We start from the raw sequence: 26,802 nt of genomic DNA, 5'->3' as shown, positions 1-26,802 counted from the left end.
TTTTGAGAGAGAGAGAGAGCCAGTACCACCCTGCCCTGGGAGAGGCTACATGGGAATGGCTGCTCATCTGTTTTGATAAATTCAAACAGATCTATCACTGGAATGACATAGGGTGATTCTCTATGGACAATGTGTTGTTGAAGGCTTTCATGGCTGGAATCACAGGGTTGTTGTGTGTGTTTTTGGGCTGTATGGACATGTTCCAGAAGTATTCTCTCTTGACGTTTTGCCCACATCTATGGCAGGCATCCTCAGAGGTTCCCCTTGAGGATGCCTGCCATAGATGTGGGCAAAACGTCAAGGGAGAATACTTCTGGAACATGGCCATGCAGACTGAAAAACACACAACAACTCTCTATGGACACTTTATCCTGGGGCCGATCCAGAGGGGGATTGTGGCTCTTACCACCAGCTCCCTGGCCACTGAGGAGGCAGAAGGAAGTCCTTACATAAGCTCTTGGCAGCTGCAGATATGGAAAAGAGTCCTGACCATCCAGCGGGATTTACCAGCCATTTTATACCTAGTGGTCGCCACAAAAACAAAAATAGGAGGGGAACGATAAATGCCATCCTATGTCCCTGGAATGACCATGTAAACAGATGTGGTCAGTTCCATCTTGAAACCAGTGTAAATGTATAAAACAACCACAAGGTAACAATCAGAAAATTATTGTTGCCAAATTTTTCAGGACACCAACATTGAGCTAAGGGGACCCCATTTGCATCAGGACCCACAAATTGAGAAATAGTGGTTTAAAGACTAGTAAGATTGTGTTATATGTCTATTCAGAAGTGCACCCCTTTATGTGGGTTAGATTTCCAAGTTTCTCGCTTTCATCCTCTGTTTTATTTTTCTGAAATTTAAGAGGAAACCCCATATGTTTTGGTTATTTATGGAAAACTAGGCAACTTTCATGCATTTTTTCAACTCTTGTTGGTTGTATATTCTTATACTCCTTGTTCCCATCTGTGGCCATTTTAATTTACCATATTAAAAAAAGAAGAGATTTCCCCAAAGAAGCTGCTTGCCAAAGAGATAGCATTGTGTACTTTGAATACAAATTCATCGATGATCACAGTAATGCTTCTTGCAATTGTCTCTACCCTAGAGAAAGACTTTTTAATGAATTACATACAAATTGTGTAATTTAAGAAGTTAATTTAGTTTTCTGGTTACACAGGCCTAAAAACAGCCCTTGTAGAAAGAGATGATTTCTCATCAGGGACCAGCAGCAGAAGCACTAAACTGATCCACGGAGGAGTGAGATACCTTCAGAAGGCCATCATGAAGTTGGATTTTGACCAGGTAATTGTTTTGTGAGAGTAACCATGAAGCCAAAAAAAGTCTGATCTCCCTCCTCCTGATCTCATTAAATTTGTTCTCCCATTCACGGTTTTATTATACAGGGTGTTTGAAAAAGAACTCCCTAGTTTTAGGTATAAACACATTAAAACTAGGGAGTACTCTGCACTTTGAATACATTTGTCAGTTACTTGCTGCAGATATTGAATATGATGCATTAAGAAAGACATAGCGGTGGCTGATAAATGAATTGTGATAAATTTTAAATCTTACAGTTTTCCTAGCATTCCCAATGGCACATGTATATATATTTTTAAAAATTCTTGCTGTGATATGTAGAATAGGGAGACAGGTGGAGAGAAATCAGGTGTGTGTACGTGTGTGTGGGGGGGGGGGAGTGGAGTGAAACACTGAGGCAGAATTTCAAGCATTTTTTAAAATGCAACATAATGAGCAACACACTTTAAAAATTATGTACATAAAATTCTGTTTTGCATTCAACTGAGTCTGAATTTCATAGTTTAGTCAAAATTGATGCCTTAATATCCATTGATTTGTCGGCAGAATGAGAATAGAGCAGGACTTCTGGTGCTAGGATTCCATAGAGTTGTGCTGAAATGCCTATCAAATACCCAGTGAAGAAGTATTTTGTCACACGTGGATAAATGAAACCGGATAGAAGGTCCCACTGATATGGGGACCATACTGTATTTTGTCTATAGGCTAAGTTTGTGAAGGCTGGATCTTTAAAAAAATCAGTAATAGTGACAGTCATTGAGATACACTGTTCAGTCCTTATTTGATTCTATCCAAATATGTTAATCAGATGCAATTTGCAGAGGCAGAAAGTTTCTGTGGTCCCAAAGAAATAAAAGTACATTTTTCTAAAACTGCTTTACCTCACAGTTTTTAAGAATCTAACTCAATTACTGTAACTTTGCTAGCACTGAAAGGGGACACAAAATGTTTTGTCTGGTTCTGGGCACAATACGTTTATTAGTGAGGAAGCAAATGATAGTCAGCACTCCTGAACCTTTCAATCTTCTATGTGTTGAGGGTCCATGTGGTTGATGATGAAGATGATGATTTCTTACCTGCCTTTCGTTGTGGATCAAGACAAGAAAAAAAACTACAAATAATGCAGTGTGTTGAGATCACTGCATGCTGTAGTTGTCATAGTTAGCATTTACCACTGAGATATGCGAGACAAAGAGGGCATCCTTCCATGTTGGAGAATATTTCTAGTTCTATTGAACTGGTAGTTGAACAGCTCTTGTGTAATTTAGGCAGAGCATTCAAGTGGGATGCTTCAGTTTCTTGGTTGAAGTATGATGTAAAAATGGAGGGGAAAATATCAATTAGCAATAAAGACACCTCAGGGCCCTTCCAGACATAGCCAACCAAAAAAACCCCCACAAAAACCTTAAAAATAAAAAGGAAACTTACTGGGAGCCATTAGGCCTGTATTTTTGCCTGTTGGAACATACCAATGACAAGGAGAGCCAGGTGTGATCCCCCCATCTTGTTGAACATCATCGATATGTTCCATCAGGCAGGAATAGAGGCCTCGTGGCTCCTAGTAAGTTTCCTTTTTTATTTTTTAGGGGTTTTGGGTGGTTTTGGGAAAGGGATGGGGGCCATCTTGCCTCTCTGGGCTCCAGAAGGTGCAAGATGGGTGTATGGACTCCCAGTGGGCTTGGCCCCACAGGGCCCATAGCATGGGTCTAATAGGCAATCAGATTAATTTAGGATAAAGCAGGTTTGGTTTTTTTTTTGCTTTGTCTCAAATTAATCTTCTTTTACTGGAGGTGTCATTTGGATGCCTCCAGTAAAAATGCGAGAGGGCCTGGAATACGGGCCCTGAGTTAATATTGTGGACATATAGTTCATACATAGTTCATAGACCGTATAAGAATATTACAATATTATAGAAAGGTGATTTCTTTTGTTTAAAAAATGTTTTTCCATATTCTGCAAATACCTTTCTGCAAAATCCCAATCGCAAAGATAGATTGTGTCTAGCTGTGTAGCCTTATACAGAAATGTGCACAAAATGACTATAGGATAGTGGCAACATTGCTGAAAATGGATTCTGTATTGTTTTGTAGTACAGAATGGTGAAAGAAGCTCTCCATGAACGTGCCAACTTGCTTGAAATTGCACCTCATCTATCTTCTCCTTTGCCGATTATGCTTCCCGTTTACAAGTAAGTCATCCAAGGTTTGTCCTATATTACCTCCATATAGGAGTATTATGGTTGAAAACTTTTGTCACTGGGAATTTATGTCAGATGTTACTGTCTAACTGCGTTTTTCACAGTTTTTATTGTTGATTTTGTAGTGGTGAAAAGGTTGTCATTGCCTAGTGGAAGTGTGAAGTGTCAGCTCCTTGAACACAAATTCCAGAGGTGTACCCCTGTTAGTCTGTTACAGTAGATGCAGACAGAATCATGTGGCCCTGTAAACATGAATTATCGTGGCATAAACCTAGGCTATTGCAGCACTGAAATGCTTCAGATAAAGCTTAGATTTGGAAATGAGCTTCAAAGTTGACAGTGGCTTCCTTTATGGATGCTGTACACAAGTGATAATAAAACATCTAAGCAAATGTGTGCTTAGTTTTAAAGGTGATGTTTAATTTCAAGATGTAAGCAATTTCAAAATTCTTCGTATTATTTAACTTTTTATTCATAGGTTTATCAATCAAGTGTACATCCTTTCCCCCTTTTTACAATATCTTCGACAGGGGAGTATGCTATATTTTACACACATAAAAAGAAAATACATCAAACATGTCAGGGGATGATGGGTAGCAGAGTGTAATCCAAAAATTCACCATCCCGGTCTTCACCTCCTTCTCCAGACTGTCTCACCGTGTGGAAATACAGCACTGGACAAACACACTCCAGCAGACGAGGGTTCGGTTGGAAATCCAACGGCAATATATCTTTATTTACATGACTACCCTGTTTCCCCTAAAATAAGACATCCCCAGAAAATAAGACCTAGTAGAAGTTTTGCTGAATTGCTAAATATAAGGCCTCCCCTGAAAATAAGACCTAGCAAAGTTTTTGTTTGGAAGCATGCCCAACAAACAGAACACCAGAGCATGCAGGATCGGGAAATGTACATAATATAGAGTGTTGTACATGGAAATAATGGCAGTAAGAAGAAATTCTTGATAGGATTCACAGTTTGTCTGGTTATGCTGGTTTGTGATGACAAATGTACAGTATATAATAAATGTTCATTTTTTTTGTTCAACAATAAATGTGAATTCTTCTTCATGGAAAAATAAGACATCCCCTGAAAATAAGACCTTGAGCATCTTTGGGAGCAAAAATTAATATAAGACACTGTCTTATTTTCGGGGAAACACGGTATATACAAATAGAGCAAATCAGTCCTTCCTCCATGAGTGCTCTTGCCGAAGCGACTCATGCACACACAGACACACTGCTCTACTGAACAGGAAACTCCTCTGCATTCCACAGGACAAGAAAGAAAGTCCCGGTCAAAACAAACTTGACCCCATTGGTCCTGTGATACGTCAATCATAGCAGACTCTCATTAACTCCATAACAGCTGAAATGCCTTGCTGAAAAAACTAACACATAAGGCATTTCTAATAACCCAGATTGATTTTAACATTTCACAATACACAATACCCTGACAAAACACACCTTAAGCATACTTCTCATCAGTTTTTTAATTTTCTCATCAGACATTGTGGGATTTTCTGCCTTGATATTCTGGGTTATATGGCTGTGTGGAAGGGCCCTCAGTGGCCAAAGGGGGTTTAGTAAAGCTAAATGAACTGCACACCAATTCCTCATCAGATTTCTCTTATGCTGTAATGCCATGCACTTCTATAGAAGTAAGCCCATTAAACTCAGCTAAACTTACTTTAAAGGAAACATATGTAAGGGCACACTGGAAATATTTACATATCAGCTGCATTTTCAATTACAAGTTAAATGATCTTCCAAATAACTGGTAGATTTTTCATAGTTTGATTGCCTAAGTTTCAAATATCAATCTGGCAAGGGATTCCATCAAAAAAGGGGTGAAATACATAGGCTATGTTTTATGGGGCCCCTTGTACACTGTCTTATAAAATCCATATTATTTGCTTTATTTGATTATATGGCAGTGTAGACTCATATGATCCAGTTGAAATCAGATAATGTGGATTATTTGCTTTGATAATTTGTGTTATATGGCAGTGTAGAAGGGGCCTGTGATTGTTATCTTTAGATGTATTTGTTAATATTTAGCCTCTCAGAGTTATGGCAGATGTTTGGAAGCAGCTGAATTTGCTGGAGTCTGATTTGCAAAGAAATTGAATCTTCTCCCCCGTTTTTGAACCCTTTTTGCACTGATTGCCAAAGATACTTGGTGCCTATGCTCTCCCTGGTCCTAGGTATGACAGTTTACATCATATTGTTACCCTGCTGATTTGGAGTTTCCTGGTGCATAACTCAGGGTTAAATCTAGTGTTAATAGTGGCCCCTTCTACACTACCTTATAATCCAGACTATTGAGGCAGATAATCCACATTATCTGCTTTGAACTGGATTATCAGTGTCTACACTGCCAGATAATCCAGTTCAAAGGAGATAATTTGGATTTTAAACAGTTGTGTAGAAGTAACCAAAGAGACTTTTTTCCCTGCCTTGACTCAATGGTTGCACCCGCAGGTTTATTGGAACACACTAGCCCCCCCTCACCACAATAAAGTGACAATCCAGGTGACAATCCATCGAGGGGGACTCTGTGACACTGGCTTGTAGAAGAGGTGTTTCCCAACTCATTGGATCTGGTTTTAGGATTGCATGGGAAGTTGTACTAGGAATTGTTCTTTCATCCTTCTTCTGGTATTTTTTCATCCTTCTGATATCACTGAATCCCACTGTTAGATCAGCAGAACCATAACTGCATATTGTCATCCATTTTGATGGTATTATTTAAAATGTTTACCCTTCCATCATATTTTCAGTAATTGAAGATATATAACTATCATAAAGGACACTAAAGATCAATTTAGCAGCAGTCCAGTCTCATTTCAGTACCATAGTATCCTTGTAAGATGAGATAATAGGGTTATGCAATTCGAGCAAACCTCGAATTTTGGTATCCTGGATTTTGGTGGGGGTCCCAATTTATTTTACAGGAACCTCCAAAATTCGGGAGGACAAAAATCTGTTTTCAATCCAGGAAGCCCAAAGTTTTGTTTTCAATCTGGCCCATTGGTGTCAATGGGGACTTCCCAGGTGCCCCATCCCGTCATTTTAGACATCGTTTGTCCTTGTATCCTTCATTAAGAACTGGATTAAAAGCACCAGAGTTAAGATACCACCCTTTCTGGGATCTTTTCCCTTCTGTCTTTAGAGGCGATCTGGGTTTAAGGCAAGGGCTTAAGAAACCCCCGCTTCCTGGGATCCTTTCCCTTCTGTCTTTCAAGGAGACCTGGGTTTAAGGCAAGGGTTTAAGAAAACCCACTTCCTGGGATCCTTTCCCTTCTAGCAGCTTCCTCCCTCCCCACACTCCACATGTAACTGAAAGAAACCGAAAGCAGCCGGTTGTTGACAGCCACTGTTCTGTTGTGGCTGAGAAAAAAATAGCGGCAGAGTCCATGCCAGCCAAAGATCATTTTTGAAAACTGACCCATGCACAAACCTATGGGTTGGTATAAAGCACCTTGGGTTTGAAATAGTCATTCATTCAGCTTTGTTGAAGATCAGGAATAAGGAGGGTGATTTCCTAACATCAAAACACACTCAGGTTGTTTTGACACTCCAGTAATGGGCTTCTAGTTTTATGTCCCTTTGGAAAGGAGAATATTTATGGCAATTGCGGGGTTGCATATAAACATTAAATTATTAATTCGTTTTCTGTATCTTTTTCTTTTCCAGATGGTGGCAGCTGCCATATTATTGGGTGGGAATTAAACTCTACGACCTTGTAGCGGGAAGCCAGTGCCTGAAAAGTAGCTATGTGCTTAGCAAATCAAAAGCCCTGGAACTCTTTCCTATGCTGCAGAAGGACAGACTTGTAGGTGCCATTGTCTACTATGATGGTAAGTTCTCTCCCTACTTCATACATTTAAAATTCAAACTGTTTTCCACATTGCTTTCTATACATAATGCAAGTTTTAAATGGTAGTCCATCATATCTTTATCCATAACCTTCCCCATTTTCTGTGGTTCCGTCTGGTTGCCCAGTGCACTACACCTCACCACCTGCACTGATTAATGGGTGATCATTACCTGAACAGTAGTTGATATGTGGCTGGACTATATATAAAGTATCTGATGAGTTGGTCTGTGGGGCACCTTCTACACTGCCATATAATGCCAATTATCAAATCAGATAATCCAGATTATCTGTTTTGAACTGAATTATATGAGACTACACTACCATATAATCCAGTTCAAATCAGATAATCTGGATTTCAAATGGCAGTGTAGAAGGGGCCTGGGTATTTGGATTGCAAATACTGCTTTTGTTTTTAGTCCTATGTGAAACATGTGAACACAGTTCATGTGCTCCTCTCAATTTGGCATCTGCCCTTTGAATGCAGAGTGTGGTGGTTTATTGCGGTTTATTTATTGTAATATGTTTTAACTGTTGTACTTGTTTTGTTAGCCGCCCCGAGTCCCTGTCGGGAGATGGTGGCGGGGTAGAAAAATGAAGTTACTTACTGAAGGTGTTACCTTGGTTCTTGCCTCTCACTCCTTGACTCCTCTCTCACCCCCCCCCATTTTTGTTGAAACTATAACTGTGGCCCCTTCTACTATGTCATATAAAATCCAGATTATCTGCTTTGAACTGGATTATATGGCAGTGTAGACTGATATAATCCAGTTCAAAGCAGATACTGTGGATTATCTGATTTGCTAATCTGTATTATATGGCATTGTAGAAGGGGCCTATGGGACTCGAGGTTTTCACATCAGTCAGAGGCTGCTTGTGTTATGTTTCAGTTATGTGAAACAAGTGTTCAGTCTTCTAGTTTGATTAATGAAAGATTATCCTTTATTGTCAGCAGAGGAATGTGTTGGGTTCGGATGAGAGAGTTGTTTTCACCTTTTTTTAAATCTGTGATTCTATGGAACATTAACATATTATACAGTCATAACTCATTGTCTGCAACATGTGAGCAGCACTATTACAGATCTAATCTTGAGACTCAGGACTTCCATGTCATCAAATGTCGGTTTAAGTATGATAGTCCGTAAAGGAACCAGTTCAGTGTTCAGAGTCCAGTAATCAAATATCCAATAACTGTTTGGTGCATGAATATAGGAGGGTCTAGTCAAATTAGCCCTGTAATTCTAATGGGAAGAAGACATATTGGTGGTGTCTGAAAAATATGCCAAATAAATGTGTACTTTATATGGTGTCTTATACCTCACTGACCCATGACTTTATATTTCCATCTACTAAAATCCATAGCTGTCTTCACAGCTGTTCTGGGAAATGTATCAGCCAAATAATTTTGATTATTACTGGTTCGCCACCAGTAAGTTTCTCAAGTACAGAACTCTTCAGTAGCTTCACTAAACTTGGATGAGTCTTTGAGAGCATCCCATCTGCATTTTTGGGCACAAAATGAAATGTTACATGCATGTTGAATTGGAGGTGAACCTACATACATTTTTAAAAAAGTAATGGGGAAAGCAGCCGACCAAAATGTGTTAAGAAATGAAAAGAAGCCAAGATATTCAGTTTTAGATGTTGGAATGCAACTAGTTGCACAGTAGGATGCCCACTTAACTACTTTCGTTTAGCTCCCTGCCATGTCTGCATACTAAAGGCCAGTCTTTCCTATGAATTTCTTGTCTTTTTGTTAAGAGACATAAAATGCTTTTGTATTATCTCCTTTCCCCTCCCCAATACTGGATAATATATGGGAGCCACACAGTTTTTCCTGTTGGGGTAAGAGTGTATTAATGTGCAGATTTTTTTTTTTAAACCCCTTATGTATCCAGAAAGCCAGCTTTCTACTAGCAGGATGTCTCCCCAAATGTTCCTTTTAAAAAAAAACTTCACACACATTTTAGCTACTTGATGCTTCACTATGTACCCAAATCCCATTCTCCACAGATCTGGTGCTTCATTGCCAGCACCTTTGAGAAGCTTTCTAATGGCACACATTAAATGTGGGAGTGAGCTGTGATTTGGCAGCACAGTGAAATGGTTTTACAGTCTGTGTACTGAAATGCAAATCATACCAAAATGTGCTTCTCTGTGCTAAATTGATCTGAGTTGAGTAGTCCCAAGTATGTATTGTAAAATCGTGGAGTGGCCATTGGAGTTTTAAATGAAAAAATGTGAGGTCTCTAATTGGACCACCTTCTCCTTTGTGTCTTTGTTAGAACAAGTTGAAGTTAAGATGAGCCCCACCTCTCCTACCAGTTGTCTAATGCTACTTAAGTAGAAAAGCTGAAGCATGAGACGGTTCAGGATGTACCTGCTTGGTCATGTAAATGTACTCTTCAACATTGAGTGAGAGGGCATGGGTCAGTGACGAAAGATGACGCTTTGCACAAAAAATGCTTTCATGTTCAATCCCCTAAAGATAAAGAGCTTCAAGTAAAAGAACCTCAAAAATATCTCAAATAATGGCTAAAAGCTTGCTAGCTTTCTTTGAGAGCACAAAGATAGGTTGCCCTAGTGAATGACCTACCAGGGGAGTTGGAGCATGGGGGTGACCTATCTATACCTAGTTTTCCTGAACATCTCATAGGCTTTTCATACCATGAACCATGAAGTCTTCCTGGCTGTTTCCAGGTTGTGACTGGGAGGCATGATGTTGTGGTGAGTCCATTCCTTTAATGACTCAGTAGTTCTGGAGGATTTCTGTTCCACATCATGGCTGTTATTCTTTGTGATGCATTAGGTTGCTATCTTACGCCATATTGGCCTGAAATGCTACCTGTGTTTTGATGACATGCAACTCTTATTTCCCTCCTTATTGTTCAAAGAAGTCTGTGGTCCAGATGTGAAATTATGGAATAGGTAGGCAATGTTTTGGATTAAACAGATATTAAAATATTGAGGCAGAAGACGAGGAGGTGAGAGGAAGGAATATTCTGTCTCAGTGGTTCTCAGTCTGTGAGTCTCCAGGTGATATGGCCTACAACTCCCAGAGATCCCAGCTAGTTTACAAGCTGTGAGGATTTCTGGGAGTTGAAGGCCAAAATATCTGGGGACCCACAGGTTGAGAACCACTGCTCTATCCTATTACTCATCCTTGGCTTCCTAAATCATGTATTTCTTTTCTGGATTCCTGAATTTCTACAGAAGAATGGCTGTTAACTGTAACCTAATGACTGAATGTTAGAAATGGCCACATTCCCTTGAGCTACATGTATTATGCATGGCTTCTGATCATTTGACTCTAGCATTCTACCCCAAAATTTCATTAAAGAATGACATGTGGAGATATATAAAACTGCTCCAGCCTGTTCCTGGATAGTTTACAGTTGAAACATGCTAGTTTTTTAAAAAATAATCTATTTAAATAAATGTTTGGTATTAGCCATGTCCAATGATCCTTTCCTGAAAAAGTAGTGAAAAATAATTTAAGTTAAAAAAATGAAGACTATATGAATTGTACTCATTAATATATCGTGTCAGAAAACTTGCACTCATAGTGTACAAACTTTGCAAGTGTCTTTAGCATGCTGTGGTCATTTTACCAGAATTCAGTATCCGTAACTTTACTATTTCAGTTGAAGTGTGGTATTTCAAAGGTTACTGATAGGTATCTAGCCTTGTAAAGTAGCATCTTTTAACCTTATATGGTCACTTGTAGAATGGACTTAGGGCCTATCCAGACAGACACAAAAGCCTATCTCGTTTTTTACCAGAAGAATCCAAACAACGTCTCCAGTAAAAACAAATTAATTCGGAACAAACCAAGGTTTCCTTGGTTTGTTCCAAATTAATTGGATACCCCATTAGATCCGGGCCTTCCTGAAAGGCCTAGTTCTCAGGACTACCCAGGAGTGTTTCTTCATTGCCATTTCACACCTTTTGGGCTCCTAGAGCCCAAAGGTACAGGAAGGCACCCGCCGCCTCTCCCCAAAGTCCCTAATTTTGCCCTAAAAGTTAAGTGAAAGGTACCTGGCTGCCATAATTTTTCTCCATGTCCCTCCTGCCTCCTCAGGCATCATTTCCTGTGCCAGGAAGCTTCTCGGTGGCTGCATGCCATCTCAGTTTTAATCGGGATGATATGTAGCCTCCCCTTCCCCGAGTTTTTCTGGGGAGTAGGGATTCAAACCTGCACTGAAGTGGCTTATTTAAACTCGCTTCGGCACAGATTTGAGTCCTGTCTGGAAGCGCTCTTGGGGATATATTTTTCCACTCTTGATGGTCTCTTTCCTTCTCATGGTGCCACCCAGTGGCCATTCATATTGTCACAAATGGTACTCCAGGCTAATCTTTCCCTAAGTTGGTTGGTTCTCGCAGAAGCAGAGGCAGCAGGAGGACATTTTTGCTCCCTGGCTTCAGGTAGGATTTGGCTAAGATTTGGCTAAGATTTTAAACTGAGTGTGGGCTTGGCTCCTGTGGTCAAAGTCTAACTGTTGTGTGACTGTTGTGTTGAAAGAGAGCCAGGTACTTAAGTTGATTGACAGCAGGCATTGTCCCCTGTTAATTGAGTTTCTGGGAAAGCTTTATTTGCCAGTGTCGCGCGCGCCTGACGGCGCGCACGAAAAAGGCACCTTTACTAACTATCCTTTGCAGTACATACAGGAAACAAAGCAACATAAACAAATACACAAAGAGGTGGTTTGTTGCAGTTTGCACATAAAGTGCGTGCATATTACTTAACTGTACAAAGATCCCACTTGGCCACCACGCTCACCAAGAGATGCAACAAAAGCAAAACATTCCCATCACATGCACCAGCTGTGGCATGTTCCGCTTTTTCACACAAAAACTAGACAACTACATCTGCTCCAAATGCAAACAGATGACTGATGGAGCAGAGGATCCAACAGCTCGAGCACCGTATTAAGACCCTTAAGGACATTCAGGCACTCGAGCTCTTCTTGGACACTGCACAACACGCTGCTGTAGATCAGCAGCCTGCATCACACCAACACCACCAAGACCACGATCAGGAACCTTATGGGGAGATCAACTCAAAGGTAGACAACCCTCAGGCTTGGAAGGAGGTCACCCATAGAAGGAGACGCAGGACCAGGCAGCCTCCGCAGAACTCCTCTGCTCAGCTGCATTTACACAACAGATTTGAAATTCTTACATCATTAACATACAATCAGGAAACACATCTTGTGGAGGACCACAGTTTCTTAGATACCACTCAGTGGACCACCCTGGATCAATGCGCAGGGGATAGCCCTGACGGGGACAGTGCATCACCACAGTCACACTTATGTAATCATGCAAATGCTCCATCCCCAATCATAGACCAGGAGCAACAGGAACATCCTTGGGAGAGTAATGGGCTCTCGGATGTATCTCAATGGATTGTCATTGATGAATGCACTGGGGATGTTGAGGAGGAGGACAACACTTTACACCTACATGATTCACAACAGGAACACTCTTCAGGGGACATACACACTGTCTTGCACAAAAGGGACCCTGTCAATCCTCAAAGGAAACAGGTCTTGGTAGTAGGTGACTCCCTCCTTAGAGGAACGGAAGCCATCATTTCCAGACCGGATGGGATGGCTCGAGAAACATGCTGCCTCCCGGGGGCAAAAATACACCATATCACTCAGAGGCTCAGCAGGCTCCTAAAGCCCCTTCACCCTCCCCACCTTATGTTGATTCATGTAGGTACCAATGACACCGCTAGGCATACTTTTCAAAAGATCACAAATGATTTTCGAGCTCTGGGAACAAAGCTAAAACTGTATAATGTACATGTGATCTTTTCATCCCTCCTCCCTGTTGTAGGACACGGCTCTACAAGGGCCGGAAAAATAGTACAGGTCAATAACTGGCTCAGAAAATGGTGTCAAGAGGAGCATTTTGGCTTCCTTGACCATGGTCTACTCTTCCAAGAGGATGGACTACTGGCAAGCGATGGGGTGCATCTCACACAAGTAGGAAAACATCTTTTTGCACACAGACTCACAAACCTCATCAGGCGCACTTTAAACTAGATCCACTGGGGGAGGGGAACAACAGCCTGGCGAACACTATATTACCCACGACCACAGGGAACCGCCGAAAGGCTAAACGGAGGGCTGCACAAACACAGCAAGGACCAAGTACAGAGAGCACAATAATCCCAAATAAACAGTTCGAGGGGAGGTCACAGGGGCTTACATGTCTTTACACTAATGCTCAGAGCATGGGAAATAAGCAAGACGAACTCCAACTCCTAGCACAGCACCACACATACGATGTCATAGGCATCACTGAAACCTGGTGGGATGACTCCCATCACTGGAATTTAACCATTGAGGGCTATAACCTCTTTCACAGAAATAGAACAAAGGGGAGAGGAGGGGGAGTAGCTTTATATGTCAAAAACAGTTACGTTGCAGAAGAAATGCAAGACTGTAATCCGGGAAACCAGCTTGAAAGCATCTGGATAAGAATCAAGGGAACCGGGACTCAAAAAGATCTTGTCGTGGGTGTCTACTACAGACCTCCGAGTCAGGATGAAGGACTTGATGAAGCCTTCTGTCAACAGCTGACCAAACAGGCACAAAGAAGAGATATAGTAGTCATGGGCGATTTCAATTATCCCGATATCTGCTGGAAAACAAACTCAGCCAAGAGTACAAAGTCCAACAAATTCCTCACTTGCCTTGCAGATAATTTTATGGTCCAGAAGGTAGAAGAGGCAACAAGGGGATCAGCAACTCTTGATCTAAACTTAACAAATGTGGAAGACCTGATCAATACAGTTGAAGTGGTTGGATCCTTAGGGGCAAGTGACCATGTGCTCCTGCAGTTTGCAATACAAAGGAATGCTGAAACTAAGACAAGTCAAACACGCATTCTGGACTTTAAGAGAGCTGACTTCCAAAAAATGAAGGAATTACTGAGCGGCATTCCATGGACGCCGATATTAAAAAACAAGGGAGTTAAGGATGGATGGGAGTTTTTCAAAAGTGAAATACTCAAGGCACAAATGCAAACAGTGCCAACAAAGAAGAAAAATAAGACAAGTGCAAAGAAGCCAGAATGGATGTCCAAAGAACTTCTAACTGAGCTAAAGCTCAAAAGTGACATGTACAAGAAGTGGAAAAGGGGAGAAATCACCAAAGAAGAATTCAAACGTATAGCCAACACCTGTAGGGAAAAGGTTCGCAAGGCTAAAGCGCAAAATGAGCTCAGGCTTGCCAGGGACATAAAAAACAACAAAAAAGGCTTTTTTGCTTACGTTGGTAGAAAAAGGAAGAAAAAGGAGGTGATAGGGCCATTGCAAGGAGAAGATGGGGTGATGGCGACAGGGGACAGGGAAAAGGCAGAACTACTTAATGCCTTCTTTGCCTCGGTCTTCTCAGAAAAAGAAAGCCATCTTCAACCTCAGCAACACGGAATGGACGAAGGATTGGGGGAAATCCAACCCCAAATAGGGAAACAAGTTGTCCAGGAACACTTGGCCTCTCTAAACGAATTCAAGTCCCCAGGGCCAGATCAGCTACACCCAAGAGTACTGAAGGAACTAGCGGAAGTTATTTCAGAACCACTGGCAATTATCTTCGAGAGTTCTTGGAGAACGGGAGAAGTCCCAGCAGATTGGAGGAGGGCGAATGTGGTCCCTATCTTCAAGAAGGGAAAAAGAACGACCCAAACAATTACCGTCCGGTCAGCCTCACATCAATACCAGGCAAAATTCTGGAAAAGATCATTAAGGAAGTGGTCTGCGAACACTTAGAAACAAATGTGGTCATTGCTAATAGTCAACACGGATTTACCAAAAACAAGTCATGCCAGACTAATCTGATCTCTTTTTTCGATAGAGTTACGAGTTGGGTCAATACAGGGAATGCTGTGGATGTAGCGTACCTGGATTTCAGTAAGGCCTTCGACAAAGTCCCCCACGACCTTCTGGCAAACAAACTAGTAAAATGTGGGCTAGACAAAACTACGGTTAGGTGGATCTGTAATTGGCTAAGTGAACGAACCCAAAGGGTGCTCACCAATGCGTCGTCTTCATCATGGAAAGAAGTGACAAGTGGAGTGCCGCAAGGCTCCGTCCTGGGCCCGGTTCTGTTCAACATCTTTATTAACGACTTAGACGAAGGGTTAGAAGGCACGATCATCAAGTTTGCAGACGACACAAAACTGGGAGGGATAGCTAACACTCCAGAAGACAGGAGCAGAATTCAAAACGATCTTGACAGACTAGAGAGATGGGCCAAAACTAACAAAATGAAGTTCAACAGGGACAAATGCAAGATACTTCACTTCGGCAGAAAAAATGGAAATCAAAGATACAGAATGGGGAACGCCTGGCTTGACAGCAGTGTGTGCGAAAAAGACCTTGGAGTCCTCGTGGACAACAAGTTAAACATGAGCCAACAATGTGATGCGGCTGCTAAAAAAGCCAATGGGATTCTGGCCTGCATCAATAGGGGAATAGCGTTTAGATCCAGGGAAGTTATGCTCCCCCTCTATTCTGCCTTGGTCAGACCACACCTGGAATACTGTGTCCAATTTTGGGCACCACAGTTGAAGGGAGATGTTGACAAGCTGGAAAGCGTCCAGAGGAGGGCGACTAAAATGATTAAGGGTCTGGAGAACAAGCCCTATGAGGAGCGGCTTAAAGAGCTGGGCATGTTTAGCCTGCAGAAGAGAAGGCTGAGAGGAGACATGATAGCCATGTACAAATATGTGAAGGGAAGTCATAGGGAAGAGGGAGCAAGCTTGTTTTCTGCTGCCCTGCAGACTAGGACACGGAACAATGGCTTCAAACTACAGGAAAGGAGATTCCACCTGAACATCAGGAAGAACTTCCTCACTGTGAGAGCTGTTCGACAGTGGAACTCTCTCCCCGGGGCTGTGGTGGAGGCTCCTTCCTTGGAGGCTTTTAAGCAGAGGCTGGATGGCCATCTGTCGGGGGTGCTTTGAATGCGATTTCCTGCTTCTTAGCAGGGGGTTGGACTAGATGGCCCATGTGGTCTCTTCCAACTCTACTATTCTATGATTCTAAGGTTGGGGTTAAACATTGATGACTTTAGTCTCAGTTCATTTCTACACTGACACAACATACGTGTCAAAACAGCATTAAAATGCCAATTCTGAGCCCAGGGAATGCAAGATGACTGAGAGGTCATCATCTGGGACCGCACATGGCGATCTCAGATGGTGGTCTCCACTGCTTCAGCACCTGCCAAGATTTAGATTTTCATGGAAGATCCAAATCTTTGCATTTGTCCCCTCCTCTCCCCAAGTCTGAGTAAAAGCTTACCCCAGGTTACACCGCATTAGCCTGGGTGTGCCATTTGGATGCCCAGGCTAATACAAGAGCTACAGTAATCTGGCAGTGTAGATGGGGCCCCAAACCTTCAATTGCCATATGATGATAAGGCATTATCTGTTTTAACCTTTTAGAGCAGCTTTGAGTCTGAAGCTGGGAATAGTGTGTGATGATATTTATAGTGATGGTAGTGGTGGCAATGATGATGATCAGCCACCTTTTTTCCTCCTGTCCACTCTGTCCCATAAGTAGCACTCACCTATTGCAAAGCAGCTATTCTTTTTCTCTCTGCTGTGACTCATTACAATATTAAATTATTTATTTCACCCTTTGAATCATCCATTGAAACAATTAAATCTTAAGTCTATCTTCCTTTTAGAAAGTATTACTGACCTTGTGCATACATTTGTATGTATACACACATGCACAAACAATTGTACACTTATGCCAGTTGACTTCTCATACATACTCTTTTCTTCCATTATCACTCTGATTTGCTTCCTCTACCACACTAATTTCTCTCCTCTACCACTCTAATGTACTCTAATTTGTTAATTATTTATCAGATGAGTGACCTCCAAGGCTTTTCCTTTTTTTACTGTATATTGTTACTCAAACCTTCTTAATTGAATTTTAAGTTTATTTATACAGGGGGAAACTGTACATATAAATGTTGGATGTACCAGCCATAGCAAATCACAAACTTTACCAGGGGCTATTCTTGCTCTGTCTCAGCATCAGGAAGCTAAAGCATATGTTGGATGTTAGCCTGGGTGTACACCATGTGTCCTATTTATTCAAGGTTTCCTTTGAAGCTGCAACTTACAAGTTTGTTTCTTAGGGGTACATGTCAGACTTCATTTAGCATTTGTTGGTATTCGGATACTCTTGAATAGCAAAAAGGCAACATTTTGGGGGAGGAATGTGGCTGCTATCTGAGCAGTGATCTGTCAGTTTCATTTATGTAGCTCAAGGAAAATTAGAAAAGAGGCACTATGGAAAAGCCAACGCTGAGGTCTCTAGATAATAGAGAATGATAAATCAGCCTTCTTCCCTCTGGAATGGAAGAATTAACTTACTCATTTAATAATGGTTACATAAAAGAGTAAGAAAAATATTTTTAAAAACAAATTAACATTGTTCTTAGAGAAAAATAAATATTATGCATATGGCAAAGGTCTTTTAGATGCTGTTTAAAGACACACACACACATATTCATTCTATTATAAGTGTATATTTATACCTTTAAAATTAGCTTTTTGTAAGTTTTGGTAATTTTAATTTGTTGAATGTGCAGTGTTATCTTATACATGTCTGCTCAGAAATAAGTTGAGTTTGGTTGGATTCCTGGTATAAGTCTTGTTGAACTGCTTCTCCACAAACATATATAAGCGCACACTGTAAAACATATGTTTATTAAGCTCTCTGTCCATTACATTTTTGATGCAAAAAGAATCAACAGGAAACTTATTATTGAAATCTGAGGCTTTGAAAATTTCATCTTTTTTTCTATTTACATCTATCTATTTAGAATTAGCACCAGCTTCTTAAAGAATGTGGAAACAGTAGTAGTGACCTTTTTGAAAAGAAGTGAGACTTTTCTCATTTTAAACCTTATGAGATTTTTTTTAAAGTATGGGTTGGGAGGTGGGGGGAAGTACCAAAAATCAATGAGAGAAATTGCAGAACATTCATTAAGTTGTCAACAATGGAATAAGTACTCCTTTTTCTCTTAGCCTCCTATGGTCATCTTTCCAGCGTGTACCGAATTATGAAAAGTTACAGGTTTATAATTTATTTTTGACAAATTTATACTTTTGAGACTATTGAGGGATATAATTGGAGTAGAGCCTAGTGGAAAATTTGGGCCGTTGTAAAACTTCGAACACGTACTTAAAATGTTTCTCTCCTTGGGAAAAAAGGAAAACAATGTGACAACCTGCCATTGTAAAGGTTTCTTATGGGTGAAACCCATCATACACATCACAAAAGAAACATGACAACCTCTTATATGCTGCAAATCCATGGGTGGGAAGGAAGAGAGTGAGAAAAGTGTTGTGAGTAGTTAAAAGCCACATTGAGACTTTGAATAATTTCTGTAAACTGGAAATCTTAAGGGAAAAATTGCAGCAAGATTTGTAGAAAATCAAAGTGCTGCTTTTGCTGGAATATGTGGGAAAGATGTGTGATTAGTGTCTTATGATGACATCTTTATTTTTAACTGAAGAGTCCTTCTTATTCTGATTTGGTGTAAATAATGTGTGTTGGAAGGAAGCCTACATTTCTAAGTATCCTGTTGAGGTAACATTCTTATTTTATTTAGCAAATGCACTGCTGTTAATGATGCCACTGTTAAATCTGATAAATTTTTGGCCGCCTAAGACTTCTTTGCTTCTATAATAATACTGGTAATAATTTTAATATATGGAATAAATTTCTGAGAGGGTCTGGCACCCCTTGAAGCACTGTGTGTGTGTTAGAGTCACTTTACCCACTATAGGGGTTAGCCCCATGCATTAAGGGTACCTACCTACGTGATTCCCTGCTTGTTTGTAACAAAAGGCCGGCTTTGCATTCCATAGCATTGTGTTGCTAGAGGCACCATTCCCAAAAGCATGCAGATGATAACTGCATCTCCTGCTGTACCTGTAACAATTTAATTGTATAAGTCAGCCCAGTCAAGCATCCCCAGCACATGACTGGGAGACATGAAATTCATTGTCATTATTGTCCCTGTCATTTTGGATCATTATATCCTGCTGCAGAATTTTCCTCACTTCAGTGCTTTTTTTTACCTCCAGGAACCAGGGATTATGGCTGAGGTTGGGGTGGGGGCAGGACTGTGAACTACATTTACCTCAGGGGAGCCACAGATTAAATTGGTTTTGCTCTCTGACTTGCTGGATTCATCTATTTGGATGCTGTGAGTTTGAGGTTGGAAATTTATGGGTATCTGACTGAAAAATTCCATGGGTCTTCTGTTATTTTGTTTATGCTTTGTTGGTGTCATACCGAGCAGTAATCATGGTCTCTTTGGAAAGAAATGAATGTGGGTTGGGTTCCCTCTCTGTTTGATCTTGTAGGGATATAGGCTTATTTTCCAAAAATATAGTGTTATTCTTATCTCATACCACAAGCCCCCCAGTATTCCCCAGCCTGTCATGGTTTTTCAGAGAAAAGATTCCACTAGAGCATGTAATTTCTATGTGTATGTTTTATGTGAATGTAATGCTAGACCATTAGTTAATATGTACCTTTTTAAAAACTTTATGGTTTTTAATACATTATAACTGTATTCTCAATTCGCTTCTGACATGATAAATACCTTTTATCATAACATAGCAATGGTGATGCCATGGATACTACTAAAAAGAAAAAGAGGGCAATGATGTTGCTGTTGAAAGTGAATTTTAATTTCTGATATATGAAATTTGATGTACTATTGAATTGGAATCAAAGGCCAGGTTGGTCGCATTTGTGTCTCCTGTCACTGTAGAAACATTCATTTGAGGGATGGGAAAACCTACTGCATTGACTTCTTCCAAGTCTCTCGTTCTACCATGACCCTCAACTAAATGCCACAGTTCTTTTTCTGCCCATGGGATGGTCTGGGGAAGTCCCAGTTGCTGGGAAGAACATGGAGGAGAGGTATCACCATTATTACTTTGAGTATGGAAGCTGCTATTGCATCAGTTTCCTGTAACACAGAGATTACATATGTACCTCCCTGTAGATGTTACATTGAAGATCCTATCGTACTGCACCACTGACTGTGCTGGCAGTGGCTATTCCTGATTAAACTTGCTGTCCAACAACATCTGTAGAATTACATGCTTCTTCTCACTTGCTAGAGAAAGTGAGGCTGTGCCAATAAGCAAGATGTAAGTTGGAGCCCCCGGTGGTGCAGGAGGTTAAAGCACTTAGCTTGCTGACTGAAAGGTCGGTGGTTTGAATCCAGGGAGCGGGGTGAGCTCCTGCTGTTAGCCCCAGCTTCTGCCAATCTAGCTGTTTGAAGAAATGCAAATATGAATAGATCAATAGGTATCGCTCCAGTGGGAAGGTAACGACCACATGACCTTGGAGGCATCTACAGACAACGCCGGCTCTTCAGCTTAGAAATGGAGATGAGCACCAACCCTCAGGGTCGGACATGACTAGACTTAATGTCAGGGGAAAACCTTTACCTAAGTTGGAAGGAGCTGGAATTTCTTCAGGTATCGATGGATTAAGACATCCCCACACTATGCCACTAACCTGGCAAAAGAGATTTCAGCAGTAATTAGGATAAAGATTAGGGGATTACCTGGTTGCATCAGCAGCTTTCTTTTTCTAACACTCAGACTCTAAAGGCTAACCCAGACAAAATTGGTTTGATATATATAATTGATTTACTGGAGTGTTCTATAGAAAAACAGCACAAATGTTAAACCTGATCTATCATATGGATTTCCCCTTTCCTGGTATAGTGCTCGGCAATTTAATAAAAGCCTGATGATTGTGAAAAAAATGTCCTGGGTACTATGAAAGACCTGACCATGGAAGGCCAGCATATTAAGTCTTTTAAGACTACTGATGGCTGTCTCTGGTGCTCCTTCATCAGAAGTGTTCTTGAACTTGTCTCATGCTGCTTTCTGATTCTCTCAATAAACAATTGCATTTAATGGCAGAAGCTTGTTTTAATGCTTATTTCTTCCCACCCATATGCTTTCATTCTTGAAGAGTTGGTATCATTTGAGTGGCTTGTTAGAGCTGCCTCACACTTTTTAAGGAATTATATCTACCACAAGGACTTTAGATTTCTTGAGTTGCAATTACCCAATAAGCATATATGAAAGCAGGTGCATGTAAGAAATATCCTTGGTGTATGAATGTGAAGACCTTGTTGGGTGTTAGTTCCTATATTGTCTGTACACAGATAAACATCACGGCTGTTCATTGTACATAAGTTTGCTGTGAGTGTATCAATAAAGCATCTGTGTAGTCATGACAAACACATTGGTGCATAGGGTATAAAGCAATCCCTGCCTGTGCCTGAAATGGCTATGGCTAGCTCTGTTTGAATTGTATTATAAGTATTTCTACCCCACAAGATACATCTGATCTCTTCTAAATAAATATAATTATTCTTCTAGCACTTTAAATGTGTATGATTTGCTTGCAAATTCCATTTTACTGATCTTTTCTTTCGCTTCTGTGTATTAGTGAATAGGGATTCTCATTATTTATTTAGAAACTACCACATGTCTGTAGTGAATGATGAAGTCACTCTGCTTCATGAAGAGTAATTCTGCATCTTCCATATATTTCTGATGTATTATCCCTGTCTCTTTTTATAACCTTGGTCCATAATTCTAGTTCTAGTAGGTTTAGACAAGGTCATATAAGAGAAAGCAATTTACTTGATGTCCTGAGAAGTGGGCAGTAGTTCATAAAACCATTGACTAGCCTCCACTTACTTTAAAAGAGAAATCAGAAGTCACAACTAATTCAAACTGAAACAAACTGCTTGGATACTCTGTGTGTGTGTGTGTGTGAGAGAGAGAGAGTGATTGAGAGAGAGAGCTTGGAAAGAACATGATCACCAGTGAGTCTTCTCACAGAGTTATCAAATCTCTTTGGATATTGCCATGTCTTCTAGCTGAAATGTGGTGTACATTTATCCTAGTTTGCTGATTGTTGGGGAACATCTGCAAATACATTATTTTAAATGACTTGTGGATGTCTCCACAAGAGTCAGAGTCAGTACAAAGAAGTCTCGTTTCACATGGGCTGAATAAAGTTGTGTCTGTTTCCCATTCCATGACATGAGCTAACCTTGAATTGGAAGAGGATTTGCATTCCTTAGGATGAGCCACATGTGGAAGAGAACAAGGCTTCTTCGCAGCATGTCACAGTCCTTGGACCAGATTAAAATAGATATTTAATGGCAGCTCAGATTATATCTCTGATGGCTGAATGAAAGCATGTGTGTGTGTGTTGTCTTGTTGATCTGCACATACACATTTATACCTCCACAAGATGTGTTAATTATCCCATTTAATGATGTGCACTGACATCACTGCAGCATTGTGTCCAGCATTGTGGCATAGGCAAAGAAGGGCTGACAAGACATTTTTCATTGTGACATTTCAGCGTGGCTTCCATAAACTGGCACTGACAACATTTTGCTTTCATTTTAACACTCTGCATTTACTTACACTGACATGGCAATAAGATGTCTTTGACAAGTTGAAGGCTGATACAAAGGAAGTGGGGTAACAACATAATTAAAAGCTAACACTACTGAGCAAATCCTAATTCTGATCTGCCCCTCAGCACACCCTTTTCATGATGAGAAATTCATTTTCTGGTAAGGCCTCTGGCACTGCACTTCTAAATGCTTGTGCAGTGATTCACACCTGGTGTCTTACCAGTCAAACTTCTCTCTGACTAGATATGGGCTTATTTGTTAGAATATTATCAATTCACCCCAATACAAACGAACAGAATACCATTTTTTCTGGAGCACTTTCTAGTTATGAAAGCTTTGGAGCTACCTAGAATCTTCCTTAGCCGATTAGTGCTATATAAATTATTTAGAAAATGTATATTTTTATAAGTTTGTGCTTATTATTCCTTCTCTGTCTCTTTTTCATTCTCTATCAAATATATGAGTTTATTTAATACAAACTTATATTCTTTTTTTTAATTTGCCATATTCTTTTAAAATTTCTTTTCAAATATTTTAAAACTAACAGTATGAAAACCAACCTCAGAGGTTCCAAAACCAGGTCTTAATAGCAGAAACTCAAGGAATGCTGCTGCTTCTACTGTGGTTAAATGCAGAAATGGTACGAGTGGATTTTTATAGAGTAACTTATATTGAATAGTTAGCAAAAAGATAATTCCACAGTGTTGCTAAGATGTGTTGACTTCCCTATTATTCCGAGCAGCCAGAAAGTAAGTTGTTTTCCCAGTGTTTTCCTTGGTTCTTATATGAGCTCAGTGTTCCGTCTCACTTGAAATGACTTGATATTTCACATCAAGAATTTCACATCGAGGAGTGAGTTATATATAAGAGGGCAGGATGGTCTACAAACTCTTGGTCAGTTAAGTTTTCTGCTAATCTTTGCTTAGAACCCAGTGAAGGGTTTCATTACTATTGTTGTTGCTTATTTATATCCCTCTTTTTCTCTCCATACGGAGACTCAAAGCAGCTCACAACTAAAAGCATTTCAATACGACTTAAAATACACAAATATTTAAACAGTATTAAACAACATTAATATTAAAACAATCCAGGCTAAAACATAAAATCTTACAAAATCACATCACAAAATCACAGCAGCTCTTAAACGCCTTCATCTTTAAAAGCCTGTCTGAATAAAAATGTTTTAGCCTGCTGCTGGAAGGAAAGCAGGGAGGGGGCGATTCTCGCTTCCCTGGGCAGGGAGTTCCAGAATCAAGGGGCAGCCACCAAAAAGGACCACTCTCTCTTTCCCATCAACCGAACTTGAGATGGACCAAGAGAAGGGCCCCTTCTGAAGATCTCAGGGCCCTGGGGAGTGTGTACCAGAGGATGTGATCAGCCAAATAGCCCGAACCATCTGGGGCAGTGATTCTCAACCTGTGGGGTCCCCCAGATGTTTTCCAAAAATCCTAACAGCTGATAAACTGGCTGGGATTTCTGGGAGTTGTAGGCCAAAAAACCTGGGGACCCATAGGTTGAGAACCACTGGTCATAACCAACAATTTGAATTGTGCCCGGTAATAGACCAGCAGCCAGTGGAGCTGCTTCAACAGGGGGATTGCCCACTCCCTGTAGCCGTGAGCAACCTGGCTGCAGCTCTTGGGTATCCATGAAAGATATCCATCAACACTGGACAAGCAGGAGCCAAAGTTACATCCATTGGAACTGTATCAATAACTGCATCCAGGTCGGAACGGATCTGAGCGACTTTATCTGCAAAATGTTGTGCAAATTCTTCACAGTGGACTGCTGAATGGTCAGGGGTTTCTTCTTGAGGACCAGTATGTATTAGCCCTCTGACCACTCAAAACAGCTCAGCTGGGCATGTTTTCGCAGATTCAATGGTGGCATCAATGAATGATTTCTCTGCAGCCCCCATTGCCATGGAGTAGGCTTTAAAATGTGCTCTAGCCCATGCTCTGTGTCCACCAACGTGCTAGTCTTCACCTCACTTGCTTAATCGCCGTCAACTCCTTGGAATACTAAGGGACTGGTTTGGCTGTGCTCCTTGAGAGGGGACCTTCAGTAGCAATTGCGTCCACCACCCTGACCATTTCCACAGTCCAGAAGTCAGCCAGAGCTTTGACAGAATCGCCTGCCAAGGTAACAGGAATATCTTCAAGAGCCATCAGGAATCCATCCAGACCCATAAGCCTCCTGGGGCGGATCATCTTAATCAGCCCCCCACCCCTGCAGAGGTTTGGAATCCCAGCAAGTCTAAACCTGGCCAGGTTGGGATCGGTCCATGACTACGGAACTGTGACAAGTTATTCCACACCACCATCACCATAGTCCCATCCCGCACAGAAAGAAAGGTCCAAAGTGTGTCCAGCAGCATGTGTAGGGCAAGACACCACTTGAAACAGATCTACGGTTGTCATGGAGGCCATGAAGCCACTCCCGACAGGGCAGTCTCAGCATGGATGTTGAATTCTCTCAGCACTATTAGCCACAGAGACTCCAACACCATCCCCAGGACCACTCCAGCTATCTCAGGAAGGGACATTGATGAGCAGAGGGGTGGGCAAAATCCCTATTCTGTCCCAGTCACCCACCTTTAGGTAAATATACTCGAACACTGTTGACTGTGAGATGGGACTGTGAGAGAGGGATGGATTCGTGATAGACTGCTGCAACTCCACCTCCCTGCTCCCCCAAGCCTCACCTACTTCTGCACAGAGAATCCTGGTGAGCAGAGCTGAGAGAGATTAACCCTCCCCCCACCCTGAATCATCCAGCCAAGTCTCTGTGATACAGAGCAGGTCAGCATCCAGAATTAAGTCCTGGGTGGTAGTTGTTTTCCGATTTACTGACCTGGTATTCAACAGCAGCATTTTCAACCTAGGGGGACTGTCACCCTAGTTATCCAGGCTATAAGTTATAGGAGCCCATTTGGGGGCAATAAGCACTCTTATTTCTCTCCCTATTTTGTTGGTACAGAAACTCTGCCCCTGCCGCATCTCCTCCTGCCCTGTATGACTCCAATGGCTGCACCACAAATCTGGGGACTTTTTCCCATTCTGTAGAGAAACACATCCTGTCTCCGGGCCCATTCCACAATGGACCCATACCTGGAAAGATCCCAGTCTTATCAAAGATTTGGTCCTTACCAGGTATCAAATTAATTTGGGACAAATTTTTGTCTAAAATGAATTTGATTTTCCGTAGGGGTCATTTGGATGCCTCTGGTAAAAACGTGCGAGCTTGCATGTTTTGAGCCCTGTCAGAATTGGCCTTATGATGCTGTTGTCATTTACAGGAGTATGGATGCAGCTATGAATCCATAATAAAGTCTGGATTTTTTTTTAAAGGAAAGGAAAGGAACCTAAATGATTGGGAAGCTAGAATTGTCTACAAAGATTTTTCCCATAGATAACTTCCATTACATTTCTTTTAGTTTGTATTTGCTAGGTTGCTCACATGCATTCATTCTGAGCAGCTTTTGGTTGTGATTCAAATTGCTTTGGGACCAGAGAGGTCTTCTGCTGTATGTCATTATGTTTTGATGTAAAATTTCCAGCTAAATAGTCATCTAGAGAGGTGTCAGAGGTTAAAAAAAGAACAAGTACAGGATAGATTTTTAAGTGGACATGTGTTCAGGGCAAAAGCTGTGCTTTTCCAGTTCCTCTTACTTGCCCACAGACTAGCTGTTGTAAGCTTGAAGGCAGCTAACTCAGCTTTTTCCTATAAAAGAACACTGAATTATTTTGACAGCTGTGGTGTTATTTGTATATCATCTTTTACACATGATGACAAATTGAAGACCTGAATTGAATATATGATCTCCCTGAAAGTTTTTCTTTAAAAAACCCCATCAAAACACCTCAAGCCGTTTCTCTTTCCTTTT

At 41.0% G+C, this 26,802-nt stretch overlaps 1 protein-coding gene across 4 annotated transcripts in view; it reads left to right on the top strand.

The window, feature by feature from the left end:
• The window catches only part of gpd2 (glycerol-3-phosphate dehydrogenase 2), a 104,407-nt gene that overhangs the window by 42,970 nt on the left and 34,635 nt on the right, over positions 1–26,802 (top strand). For all 4 annotated transcript variants that reach the window (XM_062965542.1, XM_003224603.4, XM_062965551.1 and 1 more), the window contains 3 exons: positions 1,182–1,306; positions 3,412–3,509; positions 7,218–7,381. In XM_062965542.1, the coding sequence (XP_062821612.1) occupies positions 1,182–1,306; positions 3,412–3,509; positions 7,218–7,381 (387 nt within the window). The remainder of the gene's footprint in view (positions 1–1,181; positions 1,307–3,411; positions 3,510–7,217; positions 7,382–26,802) is intronic.

The sequence above is a fragment of the Anolis carolinensis genome, chromosome 1, assembly GCF_035594765.1.
Source record: "Anolis carolinensis isolate JA03-04 chromosome 1, rAnoCar3.1.pri, whole genome shotgun sequence".
NCBI lineage: Eukaryota > Metazoa > Chordata > Lepidosauria > Squamata > Dactyloidae > Anolis > Anolis carolinensis.
Note: the sequence above shows the minus strand (reverse complement) of the source record. Positions and strands in the feature narration are given on the sequence as shown.